Below are 21,906 nucleotides of genomic sequence, written 5' to 3' on the forward strand. Positions count from 1 at the left end.
AAATGTGACTGAAACTGCAGATTGAAGTGACAGCTCAGTTTCAAATGAGTATATTTATATTTGTTTCTCGCCAGTTTACGGCCAGCAGTGCTCAGGAGGCTCGAGAGTGGGTCAACTACATCAGCTTCGTGCTCAGAGGTAAGTGGGCGGGATCAATTCATTTTAGTTTATTCACTGGATTTGGGATTTTTTTTATTTTTATGTTGGTCTTTTGAGAGGGATCTGGACTTCAAAATGCATCACCGCTGCTGTGCACTGCTTGCACTAGAAGCATGACTGCAAACCGTAGAGGAACTGAGTTGCGTAAATTGATGAGTAAATTGATGGGGAAGAAATGCTGGCAGGGGGTGGGGGGAACGTAGTGTACTTTTTTTTTTTTTTTTTTTGCTATTAGGAAAAACAAAGCAAATCGCAAAATGAGGGGAGAGCAAAACTAAATTTAAATGACAAATCAGAAAAAAAAATCTGAGATTTTATTTTCGCACGCGCACAATCTGTAATCCCACCTCAAAAATCAAACAAAAACCCATAATTTGCATGTCGCTCTTGCATATGAAGTCGACCCCCCCCCCCCCCCCCCCACCGTGTCCCCCTCCTACTGAATTCCAGTTTACAGGAAATTGATTTGTAGCTGTTCTGGTTATCCTCCCGTGACATTGATTTCAGCTCAGACCTGATACCTCGTGGTTGCAGCGGCCCGCGTCGCCCGCAATGAGGCTGCTCGTCCATCTGGAGAGAGCCGGGGGGCCGCCGTGCCCTCCGTCTTCGCTAAAACGGGCTCGGGCCGCGCCACTTGCGGGAAGTAACGGACACATAGCAGTTTGTCTTGCTTCCTTTTTTTTTTTTGGGACGACAAAATGCAGCCCGATGATGGATGGGCCTCCTCAATTCGAAAAAGCCGTACTACATCTTCAACATTTTTTCTTTCCTCTCTTAAGAATGGGAGATTAGATCAGATCAAATGTTTCTAATTATCTGATCGAATCAGACTGGAAACACATGTTCAGTATTGGGAGAAGCATGTTTAGTGTCGCCGATTTGGACGACTCCGAGACAATATTTGATCCATATTTGGTATCAGTAGAACCACACTGTTAAGTCCCCCCATATTAGAACCATATTTTCATTACCCATACATTTTTGTAAAAAATTTCAAACAAAAAAAAAAAAAGAAGAAAACTCAACGCCTACGAGTAAACAATTGCTGCATATTTGGACAGAAAAGCGTCAATCATTTTGTCAGTAATTGTCATCACTTGACAGTAAACATTGAGACTTTCTGGAAGTGGTTATTAGAGCTTTGTGTGCAAAGATGAACTAATCGGAGCCAGATGGAGCCTGAAATCCAAACACAAGCTCTCTTTTTCTGTATTTTTTTTTGTGAACATTCCTCTTTCATCAGATCTCAGCTCCAGCACCATTCCCTTTGACGAGGACGAGGATGATGAAGTGGGCGACGACGAGGACGAGGAGGGGACCTACGATGACATTGAAGGGGCGAGCGGCCCGACCCCGCCCTGGCCCGCGGCCGTCGCCGTCGCCAACCGGGCGTCCCTCGGTAGCACGGGAGGGCGGGCGCAGGCTGACGAGGACGACGACAGTGACATTTACGAGGTTCTGCCAGGTATGGAGACTCAACTCGCATCTGTCGTTCAGACGCATGCCCGGACATATTAAGCCCTTTTTTAAGTATCGAAAATTGCTCCCACTCAGAATAATATCAAGCAAATTCATTTCTGAATGCTGGTCTGTCTGCGTTTGGCTGCTGACGAGTCCCAACAAGTCCCGCTTTTGCCATCGAAAATGAATGGATAGATTGATCGATACTTCTTTCCTTTGTGTTGCAGCACATCCAATTAGCCGACGTTGCCAGGCAACAAATAGCCTCCCCGTTTCAGCTCACAAAGTACAGTTTGGGATGAAATTGCCTAGCAACAGCAATTTAGTAGGAATGAAGACCCGTCTGGGATCTTAAAATGGTTTTGCAGCTCTTCCTGTTAAATCTGGCATAGATTGAAGGATTTGCTACATGTTTTAGGACCTTTGACCTCTCTGACCTTTTGGGACCCAAAAAAAATGAATTTGAACAATTTTTATAAAAAAATGATGTACCATATTAGAATTACATTTTCCATTCACATAGATTTAATACCTAAACGCTGTTGTAATGACATTTTAGTAGTCAACACAAGTCAGTGTTTACTAAGTTAGCATTAAAAAAAAAAATTCAATTGCATTAGAACCATATTAGTTGTGGTTTCTCTGGCCAAGACGCACACAAACATTTCACCGCTGACAAATGCGGACAGAAGGACATCATTGTTTGACAATGTCGTAGATGTGTGTGTGTGTCCAAAAATGATAGTTTTAATTAAAACTGCCCAGCAACAGCGGTTTCGTAGAAGTAATGAAGGCCCGTCCGGGAGCTTAAAATAGTTCTGGGGCTCTTCGTGTCAAATCTGGGGTAGATTTGAGGGAAAACGTTCCTGCGAGTCTTTGCTAAGGGCACGCGTGGCCTCGTGTCCGGGAGTAGGAGGACAAAAGGAGCGAGCCGATCTTTTCAGGGCCATCGTCCATCACTGCTTCTATTAAATAAGATACATCAAGATTCGGTTTCACTCCCCGAGTACATTACCTTTGCCAAAATCTGCGCTGAGAGGCTGATCAGTCTTGTGTGTGTCACGCCGCCGTTCAAAGCCATCTGGGAGGAGGCACGGGGCCCGACCACAGATGGCGGATCGGATGACGGCCTCTTTCGTTCACATTCTCACCCCGTCACTTATCAATCACCGCGCGCCGCACTTTGCTCCCTCGCAGCCCGCGCGCGCTCATTGCTTTCCCTTCAATTCGTATTTATGGCCGTTTTCATCCTTGAACTTTTCCGGAGAGCTTTTGGAGGAACCCACAAAATCACGTCAGAGACATAGTCGCACATGTTCACTTTTTCTCCGCATGATACCATTTCGAGTATTGAATCTATTCTCGCCGCCACTGAGCACCGTTGACTCTAGTACTAGTAACACAATGACAAAAATTGTGAACTCTGACCTTTCCTTCTGACGCAGGTGATTGAATGCTGATGTGTCAAACTGCCTCAGTATAATGCCAACTACTGCCGAGGAGGATTTATTCTCTAAGATTGATTTATTTTTTTGCCTTAAGTATCGGTGGCTGGTATCGGCAGCCTCCGTAAGGATATCTGATCCCTTAAAATAACACCTGTATCAGCCCAACATGATAACTGGTATCGCTAGTCGTCTATCCTTGTTGCCAATCGAACCATTTTCAAACCGGCTTATTCGTATTAGAACGATATTGTAGTTCCGTTAAACCAAAAACGGCCCATAGAGTTGTAGAATCATATTCGAAACATATTTGTAGTACTCATAGAACCATGTTGTCAATTTTTTTTTGTCCCCCGTGTTTATAATATTCATATAAATAACATAATTTTAGTTTTCTGTTTCGAGGCCAAACTGCTGATTAAGGACAAAGAGACCGCAAAAAAAACAAACCAAAAAAAAAAAACAATCCAAACAGCAAAATTGTACTGACAAACTTGTGTCACTCATTGGCATTGTGTGACATTGTAGTGCGTGTATGTTCTTGGGTGTGTGTGTGTGCGTGCGCCCTTCTCTTCCTGGAAGCACGGGTGCAGCTTGCTGGCAACGGTATAGTGTTGCCTCGCGCTGGCGTGGCTGTCATCCGGCGAGTGTTGACGATGGATGTGCGGAGCAGACGACGGTATCACTGTGTCCCAGCTTAGCCCGCCGGGTGCGACCCCCCCCCCCCCCCCCCCCCCGATCCGCTCCCTCGGCCAATGAGGCTCGGCAACATCCTCTTCTTCGTATTGATCGTCACGTGGGCGGGCAGTCTGCGGCGAGAATCACAATCAACCTGCGCCGCATTCACATGAATCTCACCCTGACTCCATTTTACACTTTTTTTTTTTTCTTCGTAATGGCTCTTTTATTGTCTCCTTCAATGGATGCACATCAGCAAATGTTAGCATTGCGCCGCGTCACTTTGACGCTCCCTTTTTAATGCCACCGTACAAGGCGGCTCTCCACTCCAAACCGTCGATACTCTCGTTTGTTTGCGATTATGCACAATTGAATGTATGCCGATATTTCAAAGTGGGTGTAAGCATTTGAAGATTTTCATGACTATTGATCTTACCTCATATTCCACTGAATTAGATTCCTAAAAGATTTATCCTAAAAAGAAAAAAAATAGCAGTGCTATTTTTCTGCTTTTTCAGATTTTTATTTAGAAAACTGGCCACTGTTGTCAATGTGGTAAAGATCTGTTGCAAATCATTTAAAACACACCAAATACAAAACAATGCAACATTGCGGAAAAAATGAAATCAAAAAGCCCGTGAATGCCACATTAATAAATGGGCCATTTCATTTTCTTAGATGAGGACTTTCCAGATCCTCCCGCCGACTGTTTGGAGTCGCCCAGCGAAGCAGGTGAAAAAAAAATAATTCAGATCTGATCAATTAATTTAATGATTTAAAAACAATAATAAATAAAACAAATAATAACACACTTTTGCTTTCCGTTGTGTCCTTAGCAGTTTTGGATTATGCCAACTACTACCAAGCTGTGTGGGATTGCCAGGCTGACGCGCCAGACGAGCTGTCCTTTCGCAGAGGAGACCTCATCTTTATTCTCAGCAAGGTCTGTCCGCACTCGGTCGTGTGTGTCTCTGTGTTTTATTTTGAAGGCTTGTGCTCGAGCCGACTGGATAAAACATGTCTAAAACGAACTCGAATTAGGCCTATTTGTTTTTGTCTTTGTCAATTCACTTCGTCCACGTGCCTTCAGGCTTTATTTAAAATGTATTTATTTCCGTATACGTGTTCAACGGTCAAGGAGGAGGATGGAATTGTAGTTGACTTTTTTTTTTTTTTTTTTACACAATACTAAGACTATTTTTCGGGTCTTTCACTCAACAAATACTCTGTATAGGAAAGAAACTAAAATGAATGCCAAAAAGAAACTAAAAGCATTTTCCAAAAAAAAAAAAAAAAGCGAATATTTCGAATCGTGGCTCAACTAGCTGTCGACGTTTGGCCACGCGTGAAAACTGGTTGCAGACAGGCGCACGCGGCATTCGCCCGCGTCACTCCGTGCGCAGTGGCTATTAGCGGTGGCATTTTCACTGTCAGACAGCAGCGAAATCTTCTCTTAGAAAGCAATGAAATTCGCCGTAAGAGAGCCGTGAAATTTCTTATTATGGCAGCGACATTCCCTACGGAGCTGGTGAGTGCCAGACAACTTGGCGGGGGCGTCGTTCTCCTCGCGGGGCTCGATGGCGAAGTGGCACGGCGGCGCTGGGTAATGGTGCCGTCGGTCATTATGGCGCCGCCATCTCGGGGGTTAATTGACACTGCCAGCGGCTTCTCTCTTCCTTCCTGCCTGCTTGGCGTCGACGGCAGGCCATTCCCCTTCTCGCGTCTCCCTGCAGCACCCCCTTCTGGAAATATGCCCCGCCGTTGGAACCGGCCTGCACTCTCTTACGTTTTGCTCCCCCCCTAAAATGATCACCAACGGTGTGTGCGCGCTGTATCTCAATTGGAGGAAATTACGGATATGCTTCACACCAACACAAAACAAATCGCCGATAATGGACGTCTCTTCCAGGGGTTCACCTCAAGCCACCATCCAAGATAAAATACGAGACCGGTTTCATCTTGAAAGTCCTAAAACGGCATCGGTAATGATCTCGTACGTGCAAAACAAAGCCGCGCAAGTCTCTCTCATGTCCAAATTGCCTGGAAGCAGAACTCGCGCGCGACTACACCTTTTAATCAACATTTAAAGACACTTGAGGGGGTTTGCTTTGCGGCTGACGTGAGAGCGGGCGAAAATAAGTTGGCAGCTCCTCCTGGCACTGCCAGATGGATGAAACGGGATTCTGCTTTGACATTTTCAGCCAGTCAGCCGCTGCTGAAAGGCTGAAAATGTCAAAAGGGCGAACTTACATTTGTCTCTTCGGTGTGCTAAATAATAATGCATTTTATTTTGGGCAAAGTCGTAGAAAGCACATACAACACAAATAAAAATAATTGTATATTTATTAGAAGCAAAGTACTTGTTTTTGTTTAAAGAGGACTGATTTTAGAAGTGACTTAAAGGGCAAGTCAAGTCAAACATTTTCTTCATATGAATTAAGCAGAAAAATTCACCCGTTTTTATCCATCTAAGCGGCGGCCATTTTCACATCAGGCCGCTCTGTGCTGTCGACTGAAAATGACAAACCAGCGCCTCAGGGAAAATGTCAAAATGGCCGTGTCCTGAGATGGACAAAAGCGGGTGGATTTTTTTTTTTAATCTTTTGTTTTTTCGGCATATTCCACAAGCACAAGATTAGTTCTGTATTTACGCATCCATATTTCTGTCATGAAAAGTTTCGTCAGGATGTAAAAGCATCCGCGAATGGCTGACGTAAACTCCAGCCTCAAGTCAAAGTTCACTTTCATGCGTGTTTTGGACGATGCGCTCGTAAATTGCGTGCAGACAATCTCCTGTCGTCTCCTAAGTGTTTGCTTTGATGACCCGCGTCCGTATAACGCCCCCGCTGAATAGGACCACGCCGATTATAGCCTGGAATCGCCTATTTACTTTAACGAGCCCTCTGGGAGGACTTGCCCGCGTCTCGCGCGAGCCGTCGACTTTTACGGCAGCTTTCCGAAGAACCTTGACCTCTTATGGTGAAATACGGGCCCCGGGCTTGGGACTCTAGTCCGTCGCCTATAAAAACTGGGAGCCACACACGTGAAACGAGCGTAATAAAAGCACATAAATTGCGAGGCGGATGAGGGGGTGGGGGGGACGTTTGTCCGTGCTGTTATGTCAACACGGAGCATAATTACAAGGTAATAAGGACACGCGCGCTAAGTGCTAAATCAATGCCGCTAACAACGTGTTGCGTTGAAGACTGAGTGTCGGCGCTGCCGAATGGACCCGCGGTTGTCCCGTGGCTGTGAACCGAGCGCAACGTGCCCGTTGTACGCAAGACCCTCGTCCATCATTATTGATCCCTCGCTTACTGTAAAGTGTGCACATTTTTACTGTATGCGTGCGTGCGTTGCATGTGCGCGCGCCCGCTCGTATCAATGACAAAGTAAATAAATTAGGAAGCTCACAACTCATGTGAACGCCATTAGTTGGGAAGAATTCATCTCTCGGTCGCCATGTTGGCCCGCCGCTGGTCCCTGATGCATGTGACGCGGGTCATGACCAGATCCGTCATGGAGATCTTTAGCGCCGGCATCTCATAGAAGATCAAGTGCGATTTTCAAAACGTGTGTCATGACTGTGTGCCGATGTTAAAAAATAAATTAAAATGACATGATACGACACTGGGGGCGTGAATATAGATATAGCACGCCTACAAAATGAAGGCCAGGCTGATTAACAGCACCAATCAACAAGTTTTAATGACATATTTTTCGCGATGATTCTTTTTTGCGCTAATTCGGAATCCCCCTTTTTTTCCTAGCAAAAATTGTCCAGTTTATTTTTTTTCCCTCTAAAGTTAGATACAAAATGACAAAATATTGTAAAAAAAAAAAAAAAGTCAAATGTTGTTCCTCTAATTCATATCTTTATTTCTGTGAATGTTTATGATGAATAAACATTCATCAACAATAATCAGATGAATAAAACATTTTTTTTATTCATCTGTTCTCTGAATTATATTTTGCCAAATACCAGAATCCACCTAAAAAAAAATCCAGATCACTTAAATTAATATTTTATGTTCTCAAGTCAATATACAAGAAGACACACACAAAATACTTTTTTGTGGCCACAAATTAGTTACAACGTGCACAAATAATATTAATTTGTAGCTACAAAGAGGATATAATGTGTGCACAAAATACAAATGAATCCTATTGATGACATTCATTGTTCATGCCCACAAATTAGTTAGTATAATGTGGACAAAATTTTGTACTTTTGGGCCGCAAAATCATAGTTTATGGTCAGGGATAATAATGTTGATGAGACCTTTTTGGCGAGTGGTGGCAGTGACAAGGCAGTCAGTGCAGACAAAAAAAAGAGCAAAATTAACAACCCTAATGATATTTTTTTTAATTTTAATGTGACCAACAGCCACGAGCGTTTTGGTAGACTTTTTCCTCCAAAAATATCACTTGGCCACTAATCACTATGCTGTAGCCACAAAATGCTCATTTGTGAGCACAAATGAGCATTTTGTGGCAACAAATTTGCATTTATTTTTTCCTTTTTGGTGCACACGTGATATCTTGATTGTGGCCCCGGTTTCATTTTTTGTTCCCCCCATCACGTCAAGCCTGGGCCACCATAGACCGCCGCTCGAGGCCCGATTGATTATTGATTTACACGCGTTCCGCTATTGCTCGAATTTGTCACACTGGCTAAAGGGCTGTTGTTGTTTCACATGTGCCCTTCACTACAACATCAGCTCGCCCCTGTATTCTGCCCCACTAATTTATGTGCCCAGCGACGTGGGCTCCACAGGTCAGCTGTCACATTCCAGTATTCCCACGGGCGCTCATGGAGAACGGCGGGATGGACTGGGAGGCGATTTATGGTGCAAACCCGCCTCTCCTACCTCTCCCCGTTTTTTTTTTTTTTTTTTTTCTCCATCGTGTGTCTCCCCTCTTCCTCAGAGCGGCGGCCAATCGGAGGCCGCGAGGGGCGAGCGGTGCCGACCAATGGCGGGCCAGCTCCAAAGTGTCCAGCTGCTTGTCAAAAGAGACGAAAGCTCGTGGACGGCAGCGGCACCTGGTGGTGCCTTCCGACAAAATACTCAAAGGGGAATCGTGACGTGGAAGGGGGGGGGGGGATGGCGGAATGGTTTTAAGTTGAGGAAATGCTCAGAAAACATGGACGCGCACAAACGAAGACACTGACAGAGATTCACATGGACGCGCGGAATATATATCGACACAAAAAAGCTTGAGGTAGATACACAAATACACATTTGCATAGAAGGCAGACCAGCGTGCACACAAAAAACACATTCAGGGCGTGTGTGCAGACACACACCACACACACACATACCCTGAGGGAAGGGTCTTCCGCAGGTCAAGACACGCACAAAAACTCAGACCCAAACTTGAAACCGGAACACCGGCCTTTTTTTTTTTACAAACCCTAACCCCGACCACATCCCATTTGAAAGTCCCAACTTTGCAACACTATCGCTGCGTTATTTCGAAACCCTTAACATCCCCCTGAACCCCAACACTTGGCTCGCAGATCCGACTTTGTGACCGTAACACTTTTCTTGACAGCACTCTTGACTTTTATTGAAATGGATGCCGATGGGAATTTGTCTGCCGCTGTGTATGACAGTCCTCTGGAAACCTCGCAGGACTGATGCATTGCCCAAAGAGGACATTTCCTGCATTTGCCAGATTAAACCGCGCCCAATAAAAGTACAGTCATTTGAATCGATCAGTGTAAATCGAATCAAATGAAAACCTTCCGTCGAAGCGCGGCTCTTCCCGGGCGCCCCACGAATAGCGGAAAAAGGGACCCGCGATTATTTCTCAATTGGAATTATCGTTAATATAACGACAACCCAGGCAGGCAAAACTTAACCCCCTCCCTGGCATCCAGTCACGTACTTCCTTGACACCGATGACTAATCGCATTAGCCCATAACAAACTGTAATTTGTAGCTATGACGTCTCAGGAAAAAAAATGCTGCTGAACTGTTATTTCATAAATATTACAAAATATGTTCTATTTTTTGATGATGAAAACCTAAAGTGTAAGAGGAATCAGCATCAACCAAAAATTCCCCCAGTACAGCTTACGTGCATCTCAGATGAAAACATTTTGTCAAGAAACTGTTGAAATCTGCTTTCTTGGAAGAAATCGAAGATTTTTTTTTTGACTGTTTTAGAGGCTGAAAATTCCCATGTACCTAAGGTCTGTAAATGCGAATTTATCCGAATATTTTCTGATTAATTCAGTAATCGATGAGTGACAATTAATCAATGGATTTTGCGAGATCAACTTGCTCACGGTGTTCTTACGTATCTTGCAAGCGGGAGTGATTACAAACTCGCTCGTAAAAAAAACAAAACGTTCATGTCGTCTCCCGGGCGCCGTCTAAAGTCAAATGCGGGATACAAAAGAGATGCTGAGGTCGCCCTTTCTTCTTTTGTGTGAACTCTGTCCCCCCCCCCCCCCCACCCACCCCCTGCTCTGTCACACGGCCATTTAAGGACCCCCGCTGCTATTGTGGCCATAGACACCAAGCAAGACATCCTATTTACCACCCCGAGTCGCAGGGGGTGAGTCTGGGGTCCGGGGTCACGCAGGAGGCAACGGTCACCGTCCGGTCAACTACAGTAGGTCATTTATTCAGGCTGGGGCGAAAGCCCGATCCATTCCGCTTAATTATTATGAATGTGAGGGGTTCGGGGGGGAGGCGTAAACAGCAGTCATCATTACAGACGCTTGGTGGCGTACACAAATGCTCTTTAAATGGCCATTAGCTTAAGCAGCCCCGCGTCGTCCCAAAGCCCCCCTCCTCCTTCCCCCCTGCCCCCCATTTCATCCCGTCATGCCGAGATCTTCTCCGAGCTTCCCCTTCGTCTTTCCCAACACTTCACCTCACTAATTAAAAGGCCTTTCGGAACAAAGAGCGATGCTAAGTGGCCCTCCGGATGTGCAGAGGTGCACAAGTGGCGTCCATATTTCTGAAATGCTTCTGCACCTCATGTTTGGATAGACGGTCAGCCGCGGTTTATTGTGGGCGATGAGGTCGCAGAACCACTTATAAAGGCTGAAAATCACGTGTGGGTGTGGGTGTGTGTTGTGTGGGTGTGGGTGTGTGTGTGCGCTTTTTTTTTTAAATAGGCATGGGCGTATAATGATACCAGGTGTCAGGGTAATCATGGAGGCTGCTGATTCCAGCCGCTGATTAAGACAAAAAAATAAAAACATCCTCCTCGGCGGTAGATCGTGCTAACAGTTTGACACCAGATAGAAAGGTTTTGTGCACAATTCTTTATGACGACAAATGAAATTTAATGTCAAAAGTAATTGGTCCTCAGGATAGGTGAGGAAGGCTTGTAATGGTCTGAAAATTGCAGTGTCAAACAACTTCCCATAGGCTTTAAATATTATTTATTAAAACGCAATTAAATGTGTTGAAACAGTTCTTCTAAGAAAGAAATTCAACTTCCTTGCCATCCGGGTTGTACCTGATTGCAGGTGAAGGAGGGGGGGGGCGCATCTCCCTGCCTGCCTGCCGAAGGCCTCCTCCATGTTTCTTTGTTCGCGTGATTCAGGAAGTGCAGCCTCCCCGAGCGTGGGCTGGGAGGACGACGACAAGGAGGTGTGCGGAAGGGGCGGGGCATGGGGGGGGGAGTGTGAGGTGGCGGCGGGTTCAGCAGCAGGGCAATGAGAGACTTCCTGCGCTCCATCACTCCCAAGGCCTCTGCCTCGAGTCAGCTGGTGGCCGGCGACATGCACCATTATTAGCGCCGAAATAGCTCGAGATAGATATGGATGGGGGGGGGGTGTCGGAGAGCTCGGCGTGTAGCTCGGCATCCTTAAATATCACGACACATCCAGTAAATAGAAGCCATATGGCGCACAAACACAAAAACTAACCTTTAACCACTCAATCATGCGTAAAATATTAAGAGAGAAATATTTGTAAAAACGCGAGGAGGAAGGTGAGGCAACAAACGGCGGCGCCGGCGATGGCGCCACGGGCTCACCTTCCTCCTGGCGGTGAGCAATGTGCCGATCAGGGCGTCGCCATTATCCGGGTAACCCCCCCCACCACCCCAACCTTCCGAGTGGTAAATAAAGGACGACGGCGGGCATACTGCTGCTGTTGCCATGGCAACTCCATCCTCCCCGCGAGATCGTTCCCTCGACGGCGGAGGAAGGAGAAGAGTCACCGGGAGGTCACAGAGTCGAGGCGCCGCCGCCATACCGCGGCGCTGTCGGGGCCGCGGTATGGCGGATGGATGTGCTCAGATTTTTACAGTCATTTTCGAAAAGGGGAAGTCGAGTCCAAAACCTGACCAAACCCAGAAAACAACATGACACTTGTGACCTGAGCTCTTTGGCCCTGTGATGTCATCCCCAGTCAACAGCAGAGGGCGCTATAATGTCAAAACAGCCTGCCGATCTGAGGTGGATAAAAACTTTGCTGCCAATTTCATCGTCCACAAATGGAATATTAATCAGAATGACGTGTTTACGCTGGCGCGTAGAACTTCCTTTTTTTTCCTTGCTTGGCTTCCCTTTTAAGAAACATTTTTATGTAAATTCAACTATTTTTTTCATTGACTGCAAAAAAAAGGGAGTTGAGCTTGGTCATAATGTTAAGTGAGTCGCTCAATCGCTCCCCCACCCCCCAGCCCTTGCTGGGCCCTCCCACCACCCCCCACCCCCTTTTCAAAACAAGACATCGCACAGAAGGAGGAGCACGTCGTTTTTGTCATTTGGATAATTCACTCAGCGATGTGGCCATTACGGCAGGTGTACTCTGGATGAACCCGTTGCGAGCGCGAGGAAGATGGACTCTGCACGCCTGACAGACTCCCGCAGCCGTTGGCTCCGCCACCCCGCCTCGCACCGCGCCCCTCTCGTATTAAAATGGTGCCGCCGATAATCCAAAAGACCTTTCCGGGGGAGAATTTGAAAGTGTTTTGCACAGATGGGCGGCGCAGATAAATACAATTCTCTTGTCGCTGCGAGAGTGCTGCGCTGCTCATCTCTCTCTATGGCCAACCCCCCCCCCCCCCCTTGCACCCCCCATTTTCCCTGATGACTCGCTACCAAGACCGCCGCCATTGCGGACATCTTCCTCGACATCATGCTGAGCCCATTGATGGACAGAGAGCTAGTGCCAAAATTTGATCCAATGTGCGCATGCTTGCTGTCACTTGACGTTTGCCCCCGAGCTGAGTTTGAGCGTGGCCAGTCGTCATTTTCAAACAGCCGAAAGTTCGCCCGCTGATGAGACACGCGAACAAGAGAAATATCGGTGAACTGTCTGATACGATATCTCCCGTTCATACAACTAACAATAATTATAATGTCCGTTGTTTTCATGGTTCTCGATTAATTAATATCATTGAAAGCATTTCCCCCAAAAAGTAGCCAACAAAATACTGTCTGAAATTGACCGTGATATACTGATCAAGATGTACCGTTTATAGGAACTTAAAGGTCCACATTGCATTATTGTAATTTTTTTGGTTTTGTTTTTCTGTTGACGTCTCCTCCTTCTCCAACAGCTCCAACAAAAACAACAGCAATTAAAACCAAGTTATGCAATCAAGAACCAATTAACATCGAGTTGTCCTTCTGCCGCCGCAGGCTAAATTCTTTCATTTAAAGTTAATTTTTTTTTCATATTGTGCGGCACAAATATCATTTTAGGACTCGAGGCAACACGAGTTAATCTTTTCATATTTAACAATTGCTGGATCGTTAAATATAATATGGACGCATTTTGTTGATTGTGGTTTAATTTTGAATCGCAGTGTAAAAGGTAGAAAAAAATGTCTCCCTTTCGTTTTGAATTGTCCCGAACACTCCAATCTTCCTCACAATGAAAATGATTGACAGCTGTTATGTTTCATTGCTTTCAGGAATACAACATCGATGGCTGGTGGATCGGCAACTTGAATGGTGTCGTGGGGATCGTCCCCAAGGACTTTATGCACCCGGCCTATATCCTGTGAGCCGCAGCAAGGTACGGGCGAAGCAGTCCCAAAAGCGACCAATTCTAACAACAGGCAACACAGGGGGATTTTTTTTTCTGAAAATAAAATCTGAGTTATTGACAAAGATCACACAATTATGCTGCAGGTGTTCAGTCACTCACGAATGAAGTTTGCAGACGATGAACTATTTGAGGTCTGCTGGGGGATTTCAGTTGCAGGTTTCTATCTTGGCCACCAGGCGGCAGAGTTTCCCTTGAATTCAGAGTGCAACGGGTCAAGCGAGACGCATCAAATCTGTGTGTGTGCCCTGTGATTGGCTGGCAACCGGTTCAGGGTGTCCCCCGAAGACAGCTCCAGCACGCCCTGGGACGCTTGTGAGGACGAGCGGATCAGAAAACGGATCGACAGTGAACATGTGGCGAGCGCTTATGCATCACAATTGCAGTTGAAGGGTTTGAATTTTGGGTTCCTGCGCATGTGAAGGTTTCCTCCTACATTATAAAAATAAGCACATGAGATGAAGCGAAGACGAATTGAATCGAGCTTCTGAAGAACTCTGGCGCCCTCTGCTGTTACAAAAGAGACACGACACCATTGAGAAGATGCTATCAAAGTGTTCAAATAAATGTCCATCCATCCTGATCCACTTATCCTCGCAAGAGTTGTGCTGGCTTTAATGGCCTAAAAACAACTAACCACATAGCCCGGTAGAGGGAGAGCATGCAAGCAACACATAGGGAAGCCAGACACGGGTTTGAACCCTGCTCCTCTGTGCTGAGAAGTAAACACACTAACCAGTGAACCACGGTCCTCAGCTAGAATTCAGGAGAGTAGTATATATATAGTAGGGTAGTTTTTTTTCTGATCTCCATGTTTCCTGCCCAATATGAAATGAAGTTTGATTTCACTGTGATTCTTTAGCCGTTGCATGTTCTTCAGCCTCTGGACCCGTTTGGACCAGCCGAGACCACCCAGATAAGACTTGCGTCTCAACTTTCCAGCGGAGTTGCCCTTATCAACAAAGCATTTTGAAACAATGAATCAAGTTGGCTTCCACGTTTGGAAGTGTGCAGACGGATGTTTTATTTGTGACTGAAGCAGACAAGAAACGTGTGTTTTATTCAAGCACTTTATTCACGATCGCCAATAAAGCAAAGTAACAAAACGACACTATCTCTTTGTGATGCTCGTCTTCAATTTTAAAGCAAGTTGGCTTTGCAAACTCCCTTTCCTGATCTCAGGATGGCATTATGAAGGGAGCGGAGGGGAGAAACTGTTGAGGTTGAGGGCTTATGGGTTAGGTTTGAGTGCTGTCACGAAGTTGAGGGGTGAAGTTTAGAACACAAGAGGCCACTCACTCACTCACTCCACGAAAGATGCTAACCATCTCAAAGCTCACGTTTAAATAATAACCTATGATCACATCATTTTTTGGAAATTTTCGCGGCAGAATGACCTAATGGTAAAAGAGGACGCGTAGTAGTCAGGTGACGCGGGTTCGAGCCCCACTGTCTGCTACATTTATAAATTGAGCAAGAATCCAACCCGGCTTGCCCGGGGGCCACGTCAGGTCTTTATCCATTCGACCACGCAGATGGCTTTGGTCGCAGTTTGGTTGGTAGTATTTAGATAACTTTACAAATACTTAAACGGTTCAGTATCTAGTAATAATAATTATATAAGTAAAAGCGACCAGTACAACTGTCAGTCTATAGCCTAATGGTATAAAACTGGGAATCCCGTCCGATAATCTCAAGTTCGAGTCCAGGAATTGGCATTTATAATCTTTTCCAACCTTCACATTCACGTTCTCTGTTAAATACACGTAAAAGCATTGTCTTACTGTCAGACCATAGCTCAATGGTATACGAATTGGAGTCCCGACTGCAGAACTCCGTTTCGAGACTCGTGGTTTAACCAAATTGGTTTTGCCCCTTCACATTCTCCTTCTTTCTTACTATTCATGTAAAAGCGGTTCAGGCAACTGTCAGACAATGGCTCAATGGTATACGAATTGGAGTCCCGACTGGAGAACTCCGGTTCGAGTTCGAGTCCGGGTCTTCGCTTGCTATTTTAATTTTTTCTTCTAACCGGAAGTGACGTCATCACCGGAAACATATTTAAGCGGCGACACCGAGGCAATCATTCTTTCTCTCTTTCGACAGCCACCGCTCGGCCACACGCTGCTCCTGCTCCGCACGCCTGTCCACAAGATCACGCAGAACCCCAACAAGGTGACTTTTTACTCTTTAATAGCCTCTTAAAACACTCACATTTTTTCACTTTGAATGGAAAGCAGCAAGTTCAACGTGCTCGCACCTGGCAAACATGCAAAGCAAAAATGTTTCCTCGAGCATTGCAATTAACGTCTCCTGCGACCTTGTAACAAACGCTTTTTTTCTCTAACTTCCTAGGAACGCTACGTTCACCGAGAAGGTAAGTAGATAAAACTAATTTTTAAATTCACAATGAAAACCGAATTGATCTGCATGTGTGCATACTAATTGTGCCATTTCTGTTCACAGGTACAAATATTCAAATCGCGTTTAAAATGGGAAACTTGCTGTGTGTTCCAATGTGCAATTTAAATTGTGAACCATTTGGAGCAAGCCCAACTAATTTGACTCTTTTCTATCCACAGGCTTTGCATCTTCTACAGAATGGCCAAATTGACAGCAACAAGGTAAAACTGACACATTTGAATACATATCAGACGAAATCCCAAATGTGTATTCTCATTTCTGTCTCATCCTGTGGGGTTTGGGTCTTCCAAATATGGGGTTGCCCAGCCACATGCTTGGAAGGTTTGAATATTTAAGAGTCGAGAGCGAACATTACAGTGTCTTTCAGGCCACCGTGCTGTTGAAGAAGCGTCCAGCTCTGCGCTCTTCACAAGTGAAGCTGACTCTTTTATAGAGGTGTACTCGTAATTGAGCACAGGTGTCAAATCCAGATATTTGAGAAAGTTTGGTTTAACCACAGGCCCTCCTAGAAAGAAAAAAGTCGGCGCACCTGTCGCTAAAATCAAACGGTGGCGGGGCTCTTTCGCACACTGAGACAAATGATCAGATTCGCTGTCCGGCTTTCGCCGACCATGCTGATGATCTGATCATTTGAATCAGGTGTTGCACCAGGGGGGGAAACGGGTGGGAGAGTGACCCCAAGATATTTACTCAGCATTGAGTTTGTCCCGCTCTCATCCACCAGGTGGTGCTGAAGAACCAGATAACACGTTGTGAAGTCGAGTCGTCCTCGAGGTTTGGGCCTGTCGCAAAATTCCAATCAAAGTCCTGGAACTGTTGGTTGGAGGCGGCGCTGGTGCAAGCCCTCAGGAAACGTGGCGTCACGATGTCATGCACGCCGTCAGGTGACGGAAGCTACAAACAAAAAGCAATGCACATTGAATTTTCAAGCACACTCACCTGCTTTTTCTTTCATTCTGCATGCAGTGCAGCTTCCAGTCAGACCCTCCGCCTGCTGGGCAAAGAGACAAATGCGACAAGCTTGTAGCAGGTCTTCACTGCTGCCTCCATTTTCAACGTTGCCGTTCAAAGGTATGAAAAAGGAGTTGACGGGTCTCGTTTGTGACATTGGCAGGCTTGGCCTGTTGGTGCTGATCATGCTGGCCCAAGTGTTGCAGCAAAAGTCCAGTGAATCAATCGGTTGAAAAATGAAGAGCTCGTGCGGCAGCAGCTTCGGGTAAAATGGAACTGCATTTTGGTTCGTAATTGGTGCCTACTCACCTGTACTTTGTCATCCAGATGAAGCCGGTGGAGTCTGAGGCGAAATGTGACGGAGCCATCTGCTGGTAAGAAGGCTCAATTCATTTCAACAAGCATGTTCTCCGCAGAGTTGAAGACAATCTCTCCCCCCCCCCCCCCCCCCCCCTTCAGGCAGCAGTGAACATGATCGGCTTCCTGCACAAAAGACCCAACAACTTGTCTCGCTCGAGGGTAAGTTTCAGGCCAAAAACATCTTTGTCTGCACAAGACATTGATTTGCGTGTAACTCACGGATGTCTTTCCTCTCAGGTCAACGCACCTGTCCGACGTTCTTCTCACGAGCCGACCACCATCCAACTTGCTCCTCTGCTTTGTGATTGTCTGTTCTGCAAAAGAAATAAAGCTTGATTACAAAGAACACAAACTCTCAACTTCATTCCTAAACGCATCACAAAAATATAACTTTCTTTCAAATCTTTTTCAAAAATATTTTCTAAAATTTTTTTCAGGGATTTTTTCCCGGGCAGAAATTTTGAGGAAAGTGGGTGTGGCATGGCTGGAGCATGGCAATAACATGCTGTGATTGGTGGAAACGAGGGTGTGTATGCAAATTAGGTGTGCTCTGATTGGCTGGGTCTGAGCCGTGGATATGCAAATTTGGGGCAATCTGATTGGTCGGATATGGGAAAGTGGACGTGGCTATGCAAATCAGAGCGTTCTGATTGGTTATGTACATTTATGCAAATGAGGGCATCGCCGTGATTGGTGGATGCCAAATTGGGTGTGGTTTGGGCGAGCTTTGCAGAAAATTTTCTAAGTCCCACTTGAGTTTTGAGGTGAGAGCTGCACTTCAATCACACCAGACAGTCTTTTCACTGTTCCCGTCGGTTTCACATGACCCGAAAGCTCAATTCTTGGAGTTTCAAGTCATGTGGAGACCAACGGGACAGCAGTGTTACACTTGTGGCCATACAAGTGACTGATGTGCAACTCTCTCCTCAAGACTTAAGTCTTTGAGAAGTCTTCCGCTGCAGTGACCACTCAGCATGAAAGGCTTTGAGTGAGTTGAGGATGGACTTAGTCATGGAAGGCAAAGACTCGAATTCAAGTTCAACAATTTATTATACAGAAAGGCAAACAGGACAATGTGAAAGCATTTTACCAGTCAATGTTTGCATGGGCCAGTTCAAGTTGCACACACACACAAACACTGACGACAGGCCAGAGGTGGGAGCAGCTTAAGTCTTGCATGTGCTTGACCAGCTCATGTGTGATGACACACCAAGGGGGACATGAGCACGTCAGACTTCTCTCACTCAGACAAAAACTAAGTGCCGTGTACTCCACAACATCATGATCACACTCTTCTGGTCAAGTTTTTAAATGACATTGAAGTGGGCCAAGTTAGTCATATATATATTATATGCGCACATACACAAAATTTCTTGAGATTCAATGAAAAGAAGACAGAGGTGATATTGTTTGGTCCCAGTGGCCCTTGTACATTCCATCCTGTAGACTTGGGCCCCCTGTCTCCTTATCTTAAGTCAACAGTCTCAAACTTGGGCCTTAAACTGGACAGTGATTTCAAACTCGATCGGCAAATTGGTGCCGTTGTTAAATCCAGCTTCTTTCACCTTAGACAGCTGGCCAAAATAAAACCTCTCCTCTCACATGAACACTTTGAGACAGTAATTCATGCCTTTGTCACATCCCGGCTCGATTACTGCAATGCCCTTTACTTTGGAGTCAGCCAGTCCTCCATTAAGCGCCTTCAGCTGGTCCAGAATGCCGCCGCTCGCCTCTTGACTGGTACTCGTAAGAGGGAGCACATAACTCCTACTCTGGCATCCCTTCACTGGCTCCCCATTCATTTTAGAGTTATTTTCAAGATCCTCTTATTTGTTTTCAAATCTCTGAATAATCTCGCGCCACCTTACCTCTCTGAGCTCATCCGCCCCTACACACCTGCCCGGCGCCTCAGGTCTGTGGACCAGACTTTATTAGAAGTACCAAGAACTAAACTGAGGCTCAGAGGGGATCGAGCCTTTTCTGTTGCTGGTCCCTCTCTCTGGAATGACCTCCCACTAAACATTCGGCAAGCCTCCTCGCTGCCCATCTTCAAAACCCTCGTCAAAACTCACTTGTATTCTTTGGCATTCGACTCAGCATGACTTAGATTTGTTCTTGGTTTTACTGTTTGGTGCTTTCTACCGCCTTTATTACCGATTTGTCTTACTGTTTATTGTGCATGTTAAATTGCTCCATGTACAGCACTTTGTATGCAGCGATGGCTGTTTGAAAGTGCTCTATAAATACTGTTGACTTGACTTGACAACGTTTTAAACTAACTTGGGCTACCTCAATGTTAAAAACATATTCCAGAAGTGCTTGATGATGCCATGTGTAGTTGCCAATGTTGTGCAGTACACGGCGCAGAAGTTTAAGTTGAGTGAGAGACAGGCGGGAGGACTCACCTCCACCTTGTGGTGTGACGTGACATCAGACATCAGCTCTCCAAGCACACAACAAGGCTCAATTCTCACATGTGTTCAAATGCAGGTTGGGCTCCCTTCCGCATGTCCTCCTTGTCTGTCGGCTGCATCTTTGGCCCAGTTGCCTCTTCGATCTAGTCAGGCAGAAAAAAATAAAGTACAGTGTTCCAAAAACTTTTTTTTTTTTAATGATTTGAGTCATGATTCATAAAGTGGCAGACTTTTACTTTCAACCCATCCATTTCCAAATGTGCCTACACACGCACCACATCAGTCTGAGCGATCCGCTCGTGGCCCCCTCGCCACACCCGACACACAATGAACAATTGCGATATCCCTCATTGTTTTTTATGTTGTGTGTGCATTTATCACGACTATACGTTTAAATTTTAAACTGCGTGTGAAAATTCGGAGTATATTTGTGAATATTATCAACCTATATTTTATTGAAATTTTATATTTAGTATGTGAAAAAAAAGTCACGGATGCATTTGTGTGAATAGTTTTAAGACAAATCTGCCGCCAAATGTGAAGCCATCACACTTCCACTGGTTACAGCAGATTTGGTGTGGAAAACATAAAAAATAACATTCAAGTCAAACGCTCTTCTCGATTGCCTTTTGATTGGCAGCTGAGGTCTACTTGTTAGCGGCGTGCTAGCTAACTGGCCTCTTTAACGTTGTTTTTTACGATAACTTCCAGTGACGTTAGTGAGTAACAACAAATAAATTACAGGAGCAACGTGTCGTAATTATGCTTCTCAATTGCCAACATAAATACACTGACAGCTAAACGGCGAATAGTTAGTTTAAAATGTTAAAATTACTTACTGAGAAAACGGCTTGTTGAAAGCGGAAACACTTCCTCAATTGAGCCGGATGTGGTCACGTTCTTGTGCTTGTTCTTATTCTTCTTCTTGGTGGATTGGGTCTCCTTGGTCGATGCCGCCCCCTACTGTCCAGATAACCACAAAGGCGTTTGGCAAGCAAACGGAATCAGAATCAAATTTATGGTATTGGCCAAGTATGCAAAAACACAAAAGGAATTGACTTTCCCAGTTAGAATACATTTTGATTTCTACAGCGCTTCCACAACGGCTTCAATAAAGCGCTTTGCAGAATTTTGGTTCGGACAACCCTTCAATTGAGGCATTTCCGTAGTTCGGTAAACTTTATTTTGGAAGTGGTTGTGGTGGGTGGAGGCATATTGATCGGTGTATCTTCTCGAAGACAGGGAATACTTTGAGGGGGAAAAATTATTGGGGCCTTGCAGAAAGTCGATCCATGTTTCCCGCCCATTATTAAATGAAGTTTGATTTCACCATGATTCTTTGGGGACCAATATGGACCATATTATCAAATGTAATGTTCCAATCATATATTCTCTCCATGTCTGCACAACTACACACATACTCATATCTAGTCCTATATATATATCTGTATATACCTGTATATATATATATATATATATATATATTAAATATGCTGTGTTATTTCACTCATTTTACCATAGTTTAGACAGGGAGAGGGGTGCGTATATGGTCAGAGTAAACAAGTATGTTTGAAAAAAACAAGTGTTGAAGTTCCCATGCAAATTCATGTAATCTCAGATTGAATATGCTGTTGCAATTCATGTGACTTTCAATAAAAGCTCAGGGATGGGATGAATCTGCAGAGATCCGCCCAACTCACTGTGGTTTCATTTCTCCTGCCAGGGGTGTCTGTGCCCTTTTGTCTCTCAACTTCCTACTTGTCGTGGTGAGGGCCACTCCAACGAAATAGGTGCGGTTCTCCCATGACAAAATTATATATAACATTTTTGCACGCGCAAGGACGTGTGTGTCTGAGTGTTTGTGCGCGTGCGCATGGACAGACACACACACGACGGTAAGGACTCCTCAGTGGACCACGGGCTCACAGCTAGAATGCTGTTTTGTTTTATAATATACTTTTCTGAAGGCCAATGTTCGAACAAAAT

General features: G+C 45.3%; 1 protein-coding gene and 2 long non-coding RNA genes across 10 annotated transcripts in view; 2 read left to right on the plus strand and 1 right to left on the minus strand.

Moving 5' to 3' along the window:
* The window catches only part of skap1 (src kinase associated phosphoprotein 1), a 30,546-nt gene extending 15,664 nt beyond the window's left edge, over positions 1-14,882 (plus strand). Inside the window, exons 8-13 of one of the 4 annotated variants that reach the window (XM_086138665.1) lie at positions 75-138; positions 1,403-1,624; positions 4,422-4,475; positions 4,580-4,686; positions 13,638-13,741; positions 13,925-14,882. In XM_086138665.1, coding sequence (XP_085994791.1) covers positions 75-138; positions 1,403-1,624; positions 4,422-4,475; positions 4,580-4,686; positions 13,638-13,730 — 540 coding nt within the window. In that variant the 3' untranslated portion in view covers positions 13,731-13,741; positions 13,925-14,882. The remainder of the gene's footprint in view (positions 1-74; positions 139-1,402; positions 1,625-4,421; positions 4,476-4,579; positions 4,687-13,637; positions 13,742-13,924) is intronic. The other 3 variants (XM_086138664.1, XM_086138666.1, XM_086138667.1) reach the window with 3 other exon arrangements.
* Positions 14,883-15,801: 919 nt separating this feature from the next.
* LOC147189961 (uncharacterized) lies at positions 15,802-17,858 on the plus strand. The gene is made up of 8 exons (XR_015104109.1): positions 15,802-15,946; positions 16,127-16,395; positions 16,920-17,079; positions 17,162-17,225; positions 17,310-17,411; positions 17,474-17,520; positions 17,606-17,665; positions 17,744-17,858. It is a non-coding gene; the product is annotated as an uncharacterized LOC147189961 (long non-coding RNA).
* Positions 15,948-20,847, minus strand: LOC147189962 (uncharacterized). 5 transcript variants are annotated; one of them, XR_015104111.1, is made up of 5 exons: positions 20,760-20,847; positions 19,981-20,063; positions 17,754-17,820; positions 17,456-17,514; positions 15,948-17,186 (listed from the first exon to the last, which is right to left on the minus strand). It is a non-coding gene; the product is annotated as an uncharacterized LOC147189962 (long non-coding RNA). The 5 variants fall into 5 exon arrangements; XR_015104110.1 differs by having other exon boundaries at positions 15,948-17,189; XR_015104113.1 differs by having other exon boundaries at positions 15,948-17,189; positions 17,726-17,820.
* Between the last annotated feature and the right edge of the window lie 1,059 nt (positions 20,848-21,906).

This window comes from Hippocampus guttulatus, chromosome 19 (genome assembly GCF_054856545.1).
Source record: "Hippocampus guttulatus isolate MCC_2025c chromosome 19, RoL_Hgut_1.0, whole genome shotgun sequence".
NCBI lineage: Eukaryota > Metazoa > Chordata > Actinopteri > Syngnathiformes > Syngnathidae > Hippocampus > Hippocampus guttulatus.